The sequence below is a fragment of the Poecilia latipinna genome, unplaced genomic scaffold, assembly GCF_001443285.1.
Source record: "Poecilia latipinna isolate Pla-1442-1.1 unplaced genomic scaffold, P_latipinna-1.0 Scaffold733, whole genome shotgun sequence".
Classification (NCBI taxonomy): domain Eukaryota; kingdom Metazoa; phylum Chordata; class Actinopteri; order Cyprinodontiformes; family Poeciliidae; genus Poecilia; species Poecilia latipinna.
Genome location: NW_015113349.1, coordinates 53,465 through 69,776, shown reverse-complemented (window position 1 = coordinate 69,776; position 16,312 = coordinate 53,465). Strand labels below are relative to the sequence as shown.

General features: G+C 41.3%; 1 protein-coding gene across 1 annotated transcript in view; it reads left to right on the top strand.

Moving 5' to 3' along the window:
• Nucleotides 1-3,942: 3,942 nt before the first annotated feature.
• LOC106955426 (actin-binding LIM protein 3-like) overlaps nt 3,943-16,312 on the top strand; it is a 24,303-nt gene continuing 11,933 nt past the window's right edge. Inside the window, exons 1-2 of the mRNA XM_015045590.1 lie at nt 3,943-4,442; nt 13,783-13,917. Coding sequence (XP_014901076.1) covers nt 4,430-4,442; nt 13,783-13,917 — 148 coding nt within the window. The 5' untranslated portion in view covers nt 3,943-4,429. The remainder of the gene's footprint in view (nt 4,443-13,782; nt 13,918-16,312) is intronic.

The following is a 16,312-nucleotide window of genomic DNA, read 5'->3' as shown; positions in this document are numbered from 1 at the left end:
GTTTTAGGTCAATGTAAAGTCCTTGTGAAGATAGGAAGACACACTATGTGTGGTGAGAAAGACAGATATGCAAGTATTTAATAGCAATAGAATTGCAATAAAAATGGGTGGAGATTGTAGTGTAACATTACACTGGGAATTGTATTTGTGTGTGTGTGTGTGTGTGTTTGTGTGCATGGTTGCATTTACGTTCCTCTGTGGATGAACAAAACGCAGGGATTGTGAGACTTGATGAAGAATGTTGCTGATCAGGCCCACTGATAGTGGACACATGGCCTCGGTGTGACTCACAAACAAAAAGAACATTACCTCCAAAAGAAAAACAGCGGGCGAGTGACTGGGTTAAAACAATGGAGCAATAGATTAGGAGGAGAGCCGCAGAAACACGATCGTGGCTCTGTCATGCGATCAGTAGCACAGTTTCTGCTGATTGTGCCGGTTTTATATCACTTGGCAAACTCGTGGACTAGCAGTAAGACAGCATCCCAAAATGTGTTGTTTTTTTTGTTTTTTGTTTTTTTTTGTCAGCTATGGACGACTGGCGCCTTTGCAGACAGTGACAATGTTGTGTTGACATGATGGCCTCTTGCCCTTCTGCCTCCCGTGAACAGGAAGGCTAGCTTCCTGTTTTGCTGCCGCATCAGTTTGGTGGACAAAAGCACAATGAGGGATTGACACAGGAGCACAATTACAAACTAACTATTTCAGGGACTGCCAAACAATGAGTATCACTCATGCATACATTCAGCTAAACCTCATTTGAGTCATTCATTACCAATGACAAGCATTACAATCCCTGACCAATGCCAAACCAGCAAACAATCAAGGTTACCTTTAAAAACAAGTATCCAGGAGCAAGCATGTGCAACTTTACACTTGAGAAAGTAGCCAACAAACTTTGCATTAGAATAAAAAAAAAAGGGTTACGAGGATAAGAAAGAGGACTTATGGAGCTTCTGAGTCCAGATCCTGAGAAGGTAAGACTGCAGCTGAGGGAGAACGCTGCGCCTCTCATATCCCGCCATTGTCCAGTTTCCGAAAAGCTTCGGAATGAGGGCTTCCTCAGGACATGGAGAGAGAGCAACTTGGCTCTTTTATATAAAAAACAACACTGGCCTAATTTAGATTAAGTAAAACTGAAAAAAAAAAAAAAAGCTGGAACACGTTCGTCATTTAGCACGTGTTCATCTTTTTACATGTGGCAGACGGATACAAAGGTGAATTACGGCTGAAGGTGTAATAATGCAGTCAACATCAAAGCTACTACAACTTAGAAGGAAGACGACTCGTCTTCAGAGGTCACAGAGTCCAGGCACAGAGTGCATTAAGAGATTCATGGTAGGGAAGCACAGTGTAGGAGTGTGAGCAGAGATGATCTCTGATGAGCTGGGTCTTCACCAGTTTCTTGTTTTGGTAGGTCATTCTACACATACAAAGAGTCTGGACTGCAGTTAGCATGACGTAGACACTGCTAGCTGACAATCCACTGACGACTGGAGTGAGAACATCCAGGTCGGGGCGAGATGTTAAGCACTTTGTTGACTAATATTGAGTTGATTGGACGCAGACCACTAAGGATGTCCAGTGAAGTTCAATCGACACAGGGGTGACGTTTGCTCTGTTAAGCATATTGAAGAACAAAGGCACTGCCTCATTCTTAACAATCTGCAAAGGTTTCATAGCACAGGCTGGGAGATCAGGTAGGATGGCATTGTGACCAGCAATTTGCCAAAATTGTTACGCCGGACGCTGTAAGTTGCACTTGATTTTAAACTTTGACTTGGTCACTCTTAGAAAAAAGGAAAACACTTTGTTATTAACCATTAAATTGTAACTGAGGTTCACGCTTGACATCCTTCCAGAAGGTGAACTTCTGATTTTGCTTCCTCTGACTGGTTCTCTTCAAATATTGCCCTGTAATTCCAGTCATCCTTCAATAAATTCTGACTATTTGTCGCTGATGAAGCAACACATTACACAGCATGATGCTACCACCTCCCTACGTCAGTAGGAACAATGTGTTCAGGTCGGTGTTTAGTGTTAGTTGCACGCAGGCCACAAATTTACATTTTGTTGTCATGTCATGATATGACATTATTCCAATTGTTTCCTATGTCCCCTAAATGGTCTGAGATAAACTTTTCCTTGTGACTTTCCAAGTGCAATTTTTATAAAGGGTAGATTTGTTAAATGTTTATTTATTGACAGACTTCCACATGGTAACTTTGAAGCTACATGATATCTTTCTTCTCCTCTATTATTCACTGCTTAGTGTTTGTCTGTCACATTTAATCCTGATTAAAACAGTGTATTATTACCAACATGTTTGGGCTAGTAAAGAGACAAGATCCGAACACTTTTAAATAAAATAAATACTTCTGACTGGCGCTGTTCTTTAAAAAGAATTAGCTGTTAACTTCATGTTTATTCATCTGCATTTCCCTTCGTCAATCCATCTCAGGGCTGTTTAATTTCTCAGAGTTGATGTTGCATTAAACCGGCTTCCAGTTTGAAGGCTGAGGTACCAACAGCGGATGGGTGTTGCACTGTTAGATGCAGATCTTTACGCATCAATACCCATGAACCCATTTAAGTAAACAGAAGGAAAAGCTACAAGTGGATAACACTTCTGCTTTTAGTCATCAAATGCCACAGACTAGAAAAGGAATAGACAAATTACAAGAGCACATTGTCTCCAGAGTTTTGCTTTAGCTTTCCAATGCCAGTAAATTGCTAATTCGTATCCTTCAAAAGTGTTTCTGGCATTAAATGAAGTATTTTACAAAAACTGAGTTGCACCATTTTAGATTTAAATTTGAATATAAAAATAAAAACTAATAAACAAAACCAGCTTTAAGTCAGACTTACTGTATATTGTTGTGATGTGTGCCGTAACTTCAGAGGACGGTTTCAGCCCATCTAACCTTTCTTTAGCAGGACTTCATCCGTAAACAATCCAATTAACCAATTTGCTTACGTCTGTTTTCCAGAAGAGGGCGGTGTCATAACAGTTTTAACAGGAAACTCTGCCGAACACAATGGAAACATGAAGCTATAAAAAAAATTGAAATGAAAAATAAATATCTCTTCCTCTATCAATTTGTCATTTTCCTCACAGATCATTGTCGTAATTTTGATCTTTGAAAAGCGATTTGTATTACACTGACTAAACTGATTAAATTTCAGCTGACACTGATAATAGCTCTGCCATCATCAGTCCAAGTCAGACGATTGATAATCTAACACTTCTTATCGTGACTTTTAGGACATTATTTTTCGTTTTCCTTTTTAAAAGCAAAGAGTGACGTCGCTATATGAGCGAGGATGAAAGTGAGAATAGTAAACCAACGTCAGAGTCGGAGTAAAACCCGGAAGAGTGGGGTTCTTTTCACAATAAAGTCACAGTTTACTTTATTTTCATTTTCCTTTTTGTCACTGAATTGTGAGCGAAGAATAAAAGTTCCACAAAGCTTAAATGGGGTGTTCGAGACAATTCTGATTAGGCCCCGGAAAGTTTATCACATTGCACTTTTATTTTTTAAATTCTTATCATTATTTTATTTTATTTTTTTTTTCCTCATGTGGCCCTATTTGTGTCTTTAATAAAGCTGATGAATGAATAAACGATTGCTCTAAAAGCTAGAAAACACAACCTCTCAATTTAAATTGTACAGGACCGATTAAGATAAAATAAAACAAAAATCTCCAAATATAGATAGATAGATAGATAGATAGATAGATAGATAGATAGATAGATAGATAGATATCTGTTTAGTTGACTCTCTCTTACAACCCCCCCCCTCTCTCTCTCTCTCTCTCTCTCTCTCTCTCTCTCTTTGTCTGCCTGTCTGTCAATCACACCCAATCTTAAGCGACTACGCCTTTATTTTGAAAGGATCCGGACCCAGTATTGACGGCGCTTGAGAGGCGCACGCACGGGGACACGCCGGAGGAGCGCGGCGGAGCTGGAGGAGGAGTAGGGAGGGAGGGGGCTGTATCTGGCGAGAGTAAAAATGTGAAGGTGGAATCCAAGTGAGCAGCGTCGTTTTCTGGTCTGTAGAATCTGTCTGACTGGAGAGAAAATAATAATTATTATTTAAAAAAAAAAAAAAAAAAACACACACACACACACACAGGAGACCTTGGCACAGCAGGAGCGGAAGCTTTATTTGGATCCTACAGCTGATTACGGCAATAATCCTCGCTAAGAATTCTTTGTTTATATTTGCGCGTCCCTCTTTCTGCCACCGTCTACACCTTCACATGCATTTGACTGGAAGGAAGGAGCGGTGCCGACAGTGAGGAGGATCACAACCAGCGATTGCAGGATATTGTTTTATTAAGTGCACAATGTGAATATCTCCTCGTGCTTTATGGGATTATTTTTGGCCGAAGCAGCTTTGTTTTGGAGAAGGACGCATTGGGCATCATGAGTTCCAGTGGTAAGTCCATTCTCGCGCGCCTCATCTCTCCGCTTGGAGTGCAAAGACAATGTAAACAATGATAAAAAATAAATAAATAAATAAATAAATAAATAAATAAATAAATAAATAAATCCTATAGGAACCATGTATGTTATTTTGTATTTAGTGGATGATATAGATAATTAGCATATTTTTTTTTCATCACAAAATGTAGCATTTCTATTATTTACCGACTATATAAAATAGTTTATTTTGCAAACATTTACACAGAAGAAAAAAGAAAGGTGTGATTATGCATCTAACTCGGAAAAGGTTAAACACGGGACTTTAAATACATCCAGGGGTCAGAGTTCACCCAGAAGCATTTCTCCACTTCTTCACTGCACAGCAGCAGCTTGGACGCTTTCAGTGTCTGCCACCTCTCTTTCACCTCCTTCTGGGAGACCACTTTCAGCTCTTTCACACTGTCCCTGCAGGATCAGCACACCTTGTAACTTGTAGGGGGTGAGGAGGGTGGGGGGGGGGGTTCGCTGACCCGACCTCCCTGTATATCTGTGTGTACTGTAGCATGTGACAAATAACCCTTACAACCTCAGGGGGCCACTGACATCCTTACCCTAGAATGGCCCCAGGGGCAGCTCTGATGCCGAGATGACCTTGGATCAGCTGACTCTGATCCTGATCCTCTGTCCGCTGAATCAGGGCTTTCTCTGTATAGCTTGTGGTGAGCGTGTGCACACGTTTTCTGCACGCTTCCATTTTTGGTCTGTACACAATTCGCCGTGAGTCGACGCGCGGGTGAGGCGGGCGAGCGTTTCATTGTGCGGGCTTGGGAGAGGTGAATGTGCTCCAGGTGCTCAGAGAACTGATGGTGTCAGGAGCTTCCTGTCCAGCCCCTGGTCTCTCACTGCATCATTCATAATCTAGCTTGTCATTCTGTGGCACTACATTATTTATCTGGCGCTCTGAACTCAGCTGAGCCTTGCCTGACTTGCAGGGAACGTTGCCTCGATTCCCAGGAAGGGTGTTGCTTCTTCTCACTCTCTTGAGAAAATGAGAATAATTCTTTTGTTAAGAGCTCTGAGTGTTGTTGTTTTTTGTTTTTTTCTTCTTCCTCACGTGACAAATAGAGAAGGAGGAGGAGCACCTCCAGCCAACATGTGGGGAGCTGTCACACGAGTCCTTGTGTTTTGCACACAAGATTGCCCAGCATGCATTGTCACAGCTGGCAGAGAGTTGGTGGAACATGTGTCTGTTCCCCCGGCTTAAAGCTTCTGACCTGCAGAAAGAACTTTTTTCTTTTTTTTTCCCACTGTTCTCCCTTTGGTGTCAGTCAAACATATGTTGCTGTCTGCCACCACTGCTTCTGAGGTTTGGACATGACAGGGCCTGTTGGGGTGCGCTGGGTGCACTGTTTTCTGTTCCACCGGGTGCGATCACGCACTGGGAGCAACCGCACGTTCTCCACAACCTAGTTTGCTGACTTCAGGGCGTATTTACGTCACCCAGCAGGAACTTCACGTGGCCCGGTGTGGAAAAAAAAGTATCTGTGCAACAGATGAAGATCTTTCTTTTTGGCACACTCCGTTTCTGCACCGGGGAGTGATAAAGCACAAGTAGATCAATATACAGATCATTGAGTTCAGGGAGCCAGGGGCTTTTTTTTTTTTGCAGCTCCATTCATCACAGGCAGCTCTGACACTTCTCTCCCTCCCTCAGTTTGATGTCCAGAGCAACATTTTTTCAATGTTAGACAGAACATGTCTAGAAGTAATTGAGATTTTTAGTGTGTTACATTGAGACTTCTGCACAGTCCCGTGCTCCGCGTCACCGCAAAGTACATGTCTTATTTACTTTCTGTACAGGTGCGATATTTGAGCAAGGTAGTAATGGACCAATCACTTTTCTTGTAGCCTGCATGAGAGCTAAATTTAGTCGCATTTCTTGTGGTGTGCACATCAGGCCACAGGGAAGTTATGGCATAGGTTAGGGCGGGTGTGGAGACGCATCCAGTCGCTGCCGGAGCCTGACAACAGAACAGAAGCTGCAAAACCAGAACAGCCAAAGGAAACATTTGATCATGTTCTTTTATGGTTTGGTGAGGTGAGTCGCTTCAGTTGCAGCTTACATTAGTCAGGGCAAAAAAAAACAACAACAAAAAAAAGCTTCACAGGCGTTTGCTTTTTTGCGTTAGAGGGATCTGTTGCATAATAACTAAAACTTCCCAACTAACCACTTGAAGGATCAGTCGTGTTTGATTTTGAGGAAATTCATTCATTAGTAAATACCATGTCTATTTACTCATCAGCTGTAAAAACAATAGATATTGTAAGGCGGGGTGTTCTTTGTGTGGTGCTCAGTCTGACTTTAGCATCTAGTCATCCACAAACTAAACCTTGCCGCCATTCGATATTAAAAATCTTCAAAACTAACTTTTTAAAGGGCGCAACAGTGTTGCAAATCTGGAAAATTCTCATGTGCAGCACTCTGACTCAAACAGAACTTATCTAAATGTTTCCACAGTGCAAAATTTCACTTTTCTCTCATGCCAAATGACAAACGAGTCTTCTTAAAGTTGCAGGAGAGGGTGGCTCTTCACTTATGGCTCTTCACAACTTGATAACTTCAGGATTATGTTTTAGGTGTTATAATTTCAAAAACACTTTTGTGTTTTCATGGTTTCGTATCAATAAAAACCAATGAGTCAGCGCTACGAAACAGTCGTAATTATCAAACAAAGCGTTTAGGACAGGCAACTCTGCACGGACACACTATGGGCAATTTAGAGAGACAAATGACACCAACACACATGTTTCTGGACCAAGTACCCAGAGAGAACTCACACATGCACAAGGAGATCGTTCCAACCTCAGGCAGATGCTACTGTACAAACATTACTGTAAGTGTGGCACATACAATGTGGGCCAAGCACATCATTCAAGGACGTACATAAATAGCACGCTGACAAGACGGGGTGTACAAATGTAAACCTACATAAGACCTGCAATATTAAATGATGGATTGTTTCTGAGCGGTGGGGAATAATCTGGAAACCGGGGTAGACGGAAGCAAGAGCTATAGCATTTATGATTGCTGAGCCGCTTCCTCATCTGGCGCACAGTCCAAACCGGAGCCAAATACCATTCATCACCGCACGATTCCAGGTGCCTTGGTTCAATAACACAGAGAACAAAGGCGGGAGCTTCGACTGCACAGATGCAAGCCGCAGATGCTGGGAGGCAAACGCTGAATATTCATTTGCAGTTGCGCGCGACCGATGCGAAATCCGGCGGATGGTTTTGTGGATTATTAACAGCTGCTGTCATAAGGGGTTTGACTTTTGCTCACGAGTGAAAGTCACCAAGAAGAGGGAAATGTCAGACATAAACAAAAGGGTTCAGCATAATTAGTTTGTTCTTAAAGTTATGGAACGGATTTGATGGGGCACTAGATTCAGTTCAATGTTCGACCACGGCTGTGTCCTGCTTCCTCTGACCTTGACTTCTGGCAGGACCAAGGAACCATTGAGACCGTGGGCAGCACAGCAGTCCGACCCTTATTCCTTTGCTCTGTGGAGTATTGGCATGTTTGTGTTACCACTGGACACGAGCGTCGCTCTGATGGCTGCCTCAGCACAAGGTCCTGATGGAGATGAAGACAGATAAGGAGAGAGAAGGGTAGGGAGACAGAGGGGCCCTGATCAATGACTACATTAAATTACCGACAGGGAAGACGGATGGGATAGGCATACTGCTCGGATGTTTTATGAAGAGTGGCAACGATTTCAGAGGAAATGATTGCTCCATTGACAGAGAAATAAGTATTCTGTTTGTCAGACATTGATTGTTGTTATTTTTTTTACTAGAATATTATGGATGTAGTGAATTTATGTGACAAAATGAGAGCTTTAAGGTATTTTACATACAAACCTAAAACACATAAAAGCTGTGATGTGTTTTAGTGCTTTTAATTATTTGAGTTAAAATACTAAAGCCTTTTAGCTGCTCTACTTTTGTAAAAAAAAAAAAAAAGCAGGTATTAGATTGAGAATTAGTTTGGCTATTTGCTTAAGAGACCAGCCTGCAGTCATGCTACTCACAGCTGGCCGGCTATCATTTCAATACAGTGTTAATTAGGGCTGCTCATGCTTCAGAGTTTCTTGTATCTCCTGTCGCAGACATTCAGGGCTGCAGAAACTCTTGCTGATACGAAGCTCGTCCTTGGAGCTGCAGTCGTCAGCCACCCACCCCTCCTCTGCACCTTTCCCACTCAGCTCCCCTAGACTAGCAGCAGCAGCACCTAGCAAACACCTGCGGAAACTGCTGAGCTTATCGTGAAAAGTACTTCAGTCCAGATCTCCTAAAAACAGGAAACTGCATTATGAGGTAGCATTGTGATGCAGTGCTTCATGCCAGAAAGAGGAGGAGCTTCTTAAAAAAGAGGCAGAGGTCAATTTCAAAGCATCAAATTGCAAAATCAAATTTCTTATTTGATATATGCAGCATTTTTACACCAACTGCAGGTGGCATAGTTTACTTGAGCGTGCTATAAAATTGCACTATGAGCGTGGACAATGCATAATACCTCTCCTTTAAAAGTATAACAACGTATTTTTCCACTCTGTTGTAACTCACGTCTAACTCATCACCACCATTCACTCGACGTCCACATTGTGACCGAACTCCCAGCCTGTTCTTGGTCCAGGCTGTCGGGTCAGAGGAAGAAATCGCAGCAACCTCTCAGTCCCCAGGGATGCAGCCGGTCTCTCTGGTACACAGCGCTGTTATCCCTTGGATCCTGGAGGCTGTAATCTCCTGGGACACCCTGTGCCGATGTGGAGTCAATGGATTACACCTGCAGTCGAGCTTGTTTTCATTAGAAGTGTGACTCAACTGGTCGCCATAGAAGAGGATGGAGGGATTTTTTTTTTTTTTTATAGAAGTCTTTAATGGACATGGTTAGTTATGCAACACCTCAGCTCCTGAGCCGTTTGTGAACTTGGAGCCCTTGTTCTTGGCTTCTCTTGGACACATGGTGAGTTAGAAAGCATCTTATTGAGCTTCTTTATATCATAACTTATACTGGACTTTATAATCACACGACAGCTTCCTGGTTGGGAGAACGCATGGCTGATTGAAAACTGCAAAAAAATATGTTCTGGTTTAACGTTCCTCTGTCTTGAAGTCCGTTTAAGTGGACACTGAGCTGCCATTTCCCCATTTCTTACTGTGCACTGCTAAATTTTTATTATTTAGTTGTTGTTTTTTTTAGGCTTTGACATCCATCCCAAGCATCTGAAATCTTTCTGGACTTAAAGCAAAGTGGCAATGCGTCTTCACTTCATTAGGCAACGGGTCAAACCAAGCAGCAAAACTCTAAACGGAGAAACAGGAATAAGATTATTAACAAACTCATCTACGTAACTAAATGGTTTGCAAAGTAAAACATGTAATACAGGGCGAAACGAAGGCTTACTTTAAAGATAAACAAACAATACAAGGAAAACAAGGAAACCCTCCATTTAGTAGAACCCAGTGATGCAATCAGTGACATCTATGGGTTAGAAAGATTAAATGAATCAGAAATAAAAATGAGGGACAAGTGGTAAACACAAACTGAACCACAGATCTCCATTACTTTTACTGGAGTAAAACGGTGCAAGTTACGTGAGTGACGTATCTATACAGTCGCTGACTGCTTACAAAATGTAAGGTTTGCTGCGTGTTTCATAATTGGTTATTGGGTTACAATGAAAAGCACTTTGAACTCTCCTGTTAATGAAAAATCAACTTGAAAGTGAACTCCCTACCTTAGATCATAGTTCAACCAATCAAGATCAGGTAATATTCTAAGTAAATTTAGTATTTGTGTAGTGTACAATTGTGGCCTACACCTACGTATTTAACTTAAAAAAAAAAAAAAAAGAACAGTCGCTTTATTAGGTACACCTTGTTAATATGTTCAAAACTAATTAAGTAGGCTTTTAAATTTAAACAATGCTCATTCGTTTTAAGGGGCTGAAAGTCTGTCCAGAAGTCCTTCACACGACTAGTCAAAATGATTAGAACAAAGCCAGATGGAGGCACATTTTAATGCGGTTCTGGCCAAATTGTAACTTTACCATCTGAATGTCGAGGCTGAAATCAAGAATCATCGAACCAGTTTTGGCGAAGTGTCCAGTTAAGCGTAGCCTCAAAGGTCTAATTTTAGGGAGTTGATAGAAGCCGCGTATTTTGATGTTCTGCTGCCGTAGCCATTCTGCTTCAAAGTGTTGTGTGTTGTGAGTTTGAATTTTGCATATTTCGGTTGTGAGAGGAGTTTCCTCTACTGGGTATAGTTGCCTTTTCATCATCTCAAACCGGTCCACACTTTCTCTTCTGAACTCTGACATCAGTAAGGCATTTTCATCCACACAAATGTCACTGTCTAGATATTTTTCTCAAAGTCATTGTCAATTTATTTTTCAATAAAATAACAGCTCATGTCATTCATTTTTGTTATGTTGTTCTAAAATCACGCCAAATGGAGTACTCTTATTTCATCTTCTATCTGAACTTGACTGGCATGGGAAGAATGAGGATGTTCCTGCGTGCTACGGGTTTGTTTTGGTCACGTTTCAGAAGGTCAGCAGGGTAAATAATTGCCATCGTGTTTTTCCAGGGGATGATGTCAGGCCGGCTTGCACTTCCATTAGCCCACATTATCCCACATTCACACCTGATGGAATCACGGTTGTGCATTTGGTTTCACAAAACAAAAGAAAACACTTCCTTGAAACTTTCACTCGAACGGGCGGCTTGGCACTTATCAGGCCAGTTTGTTTTTCCCAGAGGTCCCGGCAGCATTGTGAGGGAAACAATGGATCTTACAGAGAGTCAGCTGTGGGAGATGTGGTATGGGTTGCAATTGTTGTTACTTATTTCTCGCAGTCACACTCTTGTCCTTGGTTGGGAAAATAAACAACCAAGGCTATAATGTCGATTTGTGCCTTTATGCATAGTCTGTGAAAATATTTATTGCATCTGTTTTTTCAGACTTACTGGTTCTATAAAACAACATAAGTGCTTGTACAAAAACATCTGTTTTTATGTGTATTTTAATCTATTTCAAGGCAAAGTCAGTTCTCTTTCTAATCGTCACCTGCTGAAAGCCTACACACCAAAACCCCCACGGTGCTTACGTCCTTCCACACAGAAAAAAACAACAAAAAAACATTAGATCCAACAACTTTCATGCCAAGTACGGAGTTGAGATTATAAAATGCAATATAAAGACACCGAATGTGATAGCCTGCCTTTTTATGTGAGAAATTTGAAGCTGCACCTTTAGTCTTCTAAATAGTCAAGCTGACCAGGATATGTCCAAAAGGAAGTCGAGAGACATTGTTAGGCTTCCAACAATGCAAGTCACCTGAAGGCCACAATCAAAAGCAACACGAACTTCAATTACACCTCGGCATTGGTGGACCGACACAGTAATTCATGCAAAACGAGACCCAAAAAAAAAGTACAAATCAACATACATTTTGCATTCTGACATTTTTATTTAAAATATGCTTTTACTTGACCTCATGTAATATTCAACATTTTTTTGAGACATTGAATTATGTGTTTTTATTATCTGTAAACCATCATCAAAATTACAGGAAATTTAAATCATTTACAAAGCTCCAAAGTCACTTTGAGAAGATTTTTTTTTTATTATTGCTTTCTGGTGCCAGAGGAAAAAAAAAATCAAACAAACTTTGCAGAGGTTATTTATATATATTTATATATATATATATATATATATATATATATATATATATATATATACTTACAAAGACTCAACTGCGGGAGATGTGGTATGTTTTGCAATTGTTGTTGCTATAAACTGTGTCGAACAACACTGAGAGAAACAGCCTTTATCAAAACCATAGAATTTGGCAGCGTGGGTAGAAAACAAATTTAAGCACAGATACTTCTATACAACTCAACAAATGCAAGTAGTGCATCAGCTTTGACCTTTTAAGTGGTGCAAGCCCTTCGGGATTAAGTCTCGACAAGCAATCCACTACTCTGTTGTGTCAGCCCACATCCTCGTCCCCCTCTAGCGGAAAAAGTCCTTCGCCTAGATGACCATCCCAGCCTGTTACTCCGGCATCCCTCCGTTTCATTAATCTCAGTATAGAAGAACGATAAAGAAGAGGCAGGCGTTTTGACACATTGTCAATATTGTAATCTTTTTGGATGCCGTGAAATATGTTAATAGCTCAGATCCCCGGGCCGTCCTAATCTAATAACCAAGAAATGCCGAACATCATTGTGAACATTTGTTGAGACTAATATAAAAGTGGTTTGATATTTGTATTATGACGGCCTTTTGCTTAGTCGAAATCTGTTTTTTTTGTGTGTGTGTGTGGCTCTATGTGAGGTAGCTGTCGGGGCTCGAAGGAGTCACACATGTAAGCCGAAGCAGAACGAGGTGAGGAGATCGATGCAGTCAGTCAAGTGGTGGTGAAGCATGAGTGTGTGAAAAATAGAGGCAGGGAGAGAGAGAGCCTGGAAGTAGCCCAGCGTATAGTTGTCAGACCTCACAGTTTTGGAACTGGTGTTGACAGGCCTGCAGACGGAGTTTATTGTGGAAGCTCCATGCACAGTCTGGACACAGCCATGGCAGTACTGATCCTAACATTGTCAAACTATTTGAACCTTTTCGTAATTTGACCTATTAAAACCACTGAGTTTTATTTGTTTTATTGGAACTCCATATGTTAGGCCAACATAAAAAAAAAATAGCACCTGATTGACATATGGAGGGGGAAGGATAACCGAGTTTGAAATGTTTTGGGACGTTAGAATACAATGTAGAGCCGGACTCCCCTGCCATTCCAAACACACTAATGTGCTTCCATGTAAACTCTTGTAGTTCTGACTGTCAGCGTTCTGAGCGTCAGGTGCTTCTGGTTTACATTCAAAGTCTATTTGGATCTCATGTCGACGTGCCCTTGGGCAAGGCACTTAACCCCGAAACTTCCTACCAATCTGCGTATCGGTGTATAAATGTGTGAGCGTTTGTGAGTGGCTCTTTAGAGCCACACTAGAATGTGGCTCTAGTGTAAAGCACTTTGAGTGGTCAAAATGATTGGAAAAAGCCCCTATATAAGTTCAGTCCATTTTGAATGTAAAACAGACGCGCCTGACGATCAAAACGCATTTGGTGTGAACTCAGCAAAAGTGCACACCTTGAAGCATCGCACGCGTTTTTGACATGCGTAATTTGTTGAGTTATGATCATAAAAATCTTTCAGTACAGTGTATCAAACAGTCTACATTTGATCCTTCAGATGGCACATTCAGGATGTTTTTATGCTCCGCAGCTCATCGGCAAGCCTCAACACGCAGCGAGCGGGGCTCTGAGCCAATCCAGTGTCAGCGGTGTCGGGAAGTATGCAAAGGGGAAGTGGTCCGCGTCCAAGACACTCACTTTCATGTCAAGTGCTTCACCTGCACCGGTAAGAAATTGGATTCCTTAAAGACGACAACACCACACGGTGATTGTGAAAGCAGATCAAAACAACAAAATCTGTAGTGTTTATGGTAAGAATATATGTCATAGCATGCCCTTGTTTAGATGGTAATGGCCATAAGTATTACCGTACCTTTTGTTAGAATGCCATTTTCTTTTTATGGTCAGAGATGACATGTTTTTTCTTAGCCACATCAAATGCAGACATGGTAAGTCCTCCATCTCCTGGTGCACATGCTGAGTGCTGCTATTAGCCCTCAGTAGGGACTGAAACGTATCAGAGGGATCTTGCGGCGCACATGGGATCCTGGTAAGGTAGCTTGTTATCATCCTGGCAACCGAGAGAGGATTTGCCTTTGCTTGTGCACCCTGGCTTAATGCCACTGATGTAATTGGCTTTTCAGTGCTGCTGTATAAGCAGGTGCAGGTGATCTGGAGTGGATACAGTAGTGACATAACCAAACATCCTGTTACAATAACACAACTCCTGTCCGTTGTAATGCGAAGCTTACTTAGTCGCCACTTTGCATCTATTTTTAGAGTTTAGGAAAATTATTTAGATGTGTCTTTGGAAATATTTACTAGATAAGAATCAGTATGAAATGGTAGAGAGTAGAGGAAGTATCACGGTGGTGTGATACTTCCTCTACTCTCCAAATGAGCAATTTATTAATTGCTCATTTGGAGCAATTCATAAAGTCAGCTCAACGACTGACAAGTTGGAAAGAAATGTACATTTTGAATGCTGTTTTCGAATCTTCATGCATTATGCTGCCAGTGAGAATTTGAATTTGCTCAAATTATTATCAGCCGTGTTAAAGGCTTATATGAAAAGCTAAAGCATTGTAACTATAAATGCATTTGCAATTAATCAGCCATGTAGCTGAAGAGAAATGCCTTTTATAGATTTTCTAAGTAGCAGCACACATGAATCAAAGTACGTATTGTATTTCAAACAGGCTGTAATGTGAAACAAATTGGCAGCATATGACTAGATAATCTTTCCTATGGTGGAAATAAGCAAACTAAGCAGCTTCACTGACATTTGTGGGTAGAAAAAATAAATCATCAATGCTTGGAATTTCCCATTCCGTCTTTATCTCTTAGCGTCTCTTAGCACTCGTGTTTTTGTAAACAAATATCAATGGGGAAAATTTCACAGTGCAGCGTTTCCCCGTCAGCCTTTTAAAGCATGAGAGTAAGAATGTTTCTTTTTGTCAGAGATACAGTAACAGCATTGTCTGGCCCTCACATGTTCTGTGGTTCATGAACTCACAAAGGGCTATTCACTCGAAGCTTGTTGTCTGTTTCACGACTCTTACACACACAAAGTCAAGCTCCCAGTGCCAACGCACACATTTGAACTCATGGATGTAAGTGTCCATGTTCATGTACATGTGGGCACGCTCTCTGTGGTTGTGAGAGGTTACTGTGGTAACCATGTGAAGGGGCACCTTGCCCTGGTTGGTGGATATTCTCAGCATCTCTAAGGTGCTACCAACCAATCAGAGAGCTTTATTTTGTGTCCCAGAAAAAAAGGGGGTACGCCAAAAGTGAGCAGGAAAGATGAAGAAGAGTGTGGCGGTGCCGGGTGGCGGGGGGGTCGTTGTTTTTGTCGCTCAGACATTACGTCACCGGTGTACTGCAATACTAAACTGGATCCGATATTCTGTTTTTCACTTTTACAGTAGCTGTACTGCCACTGAAAACTATGACTGGATATTTTGAGTCTGCACATGGGCAGAAAGCTCCCTGCTCATGTTCCAGAGGCAGTCATCGGCTGCTGCTGAGCAGCCAGAATTTGCCACATCCTTTCCCATAATTTGCCCTCTGGCATGGGCTCCTGCTCAGCCAGCAATTTTCCATAGCTTCCATTGTGAAGCGTGGAAAACCCGGTCACATGCAAACATATTGCATGTTTCTTTGAACTTAGCGAACTCTGTCTCTTCGATAATGTGGCTTTGTTTACTTTTAATTGGCACTTTCCAAGTAGTGCTTTATTTATTTACTTTTTTTTCCGTTTCTCTGTTGCTGCTTTGCTAAACTTTCTTCTCCCTATTTTTTTTAGGACTTTGCTGTTTAAAGGTATCAAAATTACGTGGTTAATTATTGATCTGTGGTTTTGGTACAGCACTAACCTGCTATTACCAATTATATTCAATTGGGATTTTTCTTTAAGAACTACATAGAATATGTATTCACATTATTATTTTTCTAGATATTCTGCTGTAGTGCTCATTAAATATTTCTGTTCGGAGGAGAGGGGACGTCACACTGTGTGTGTGTGTGAGAGAGAGAGAGAGAGAGAGAGAGAGAGAGAGAGAGAGAGAGAGAGAGAGAGAGAGAGAGAGCAGTAAAAAAAAAGAGAGATTTTTTTTTTT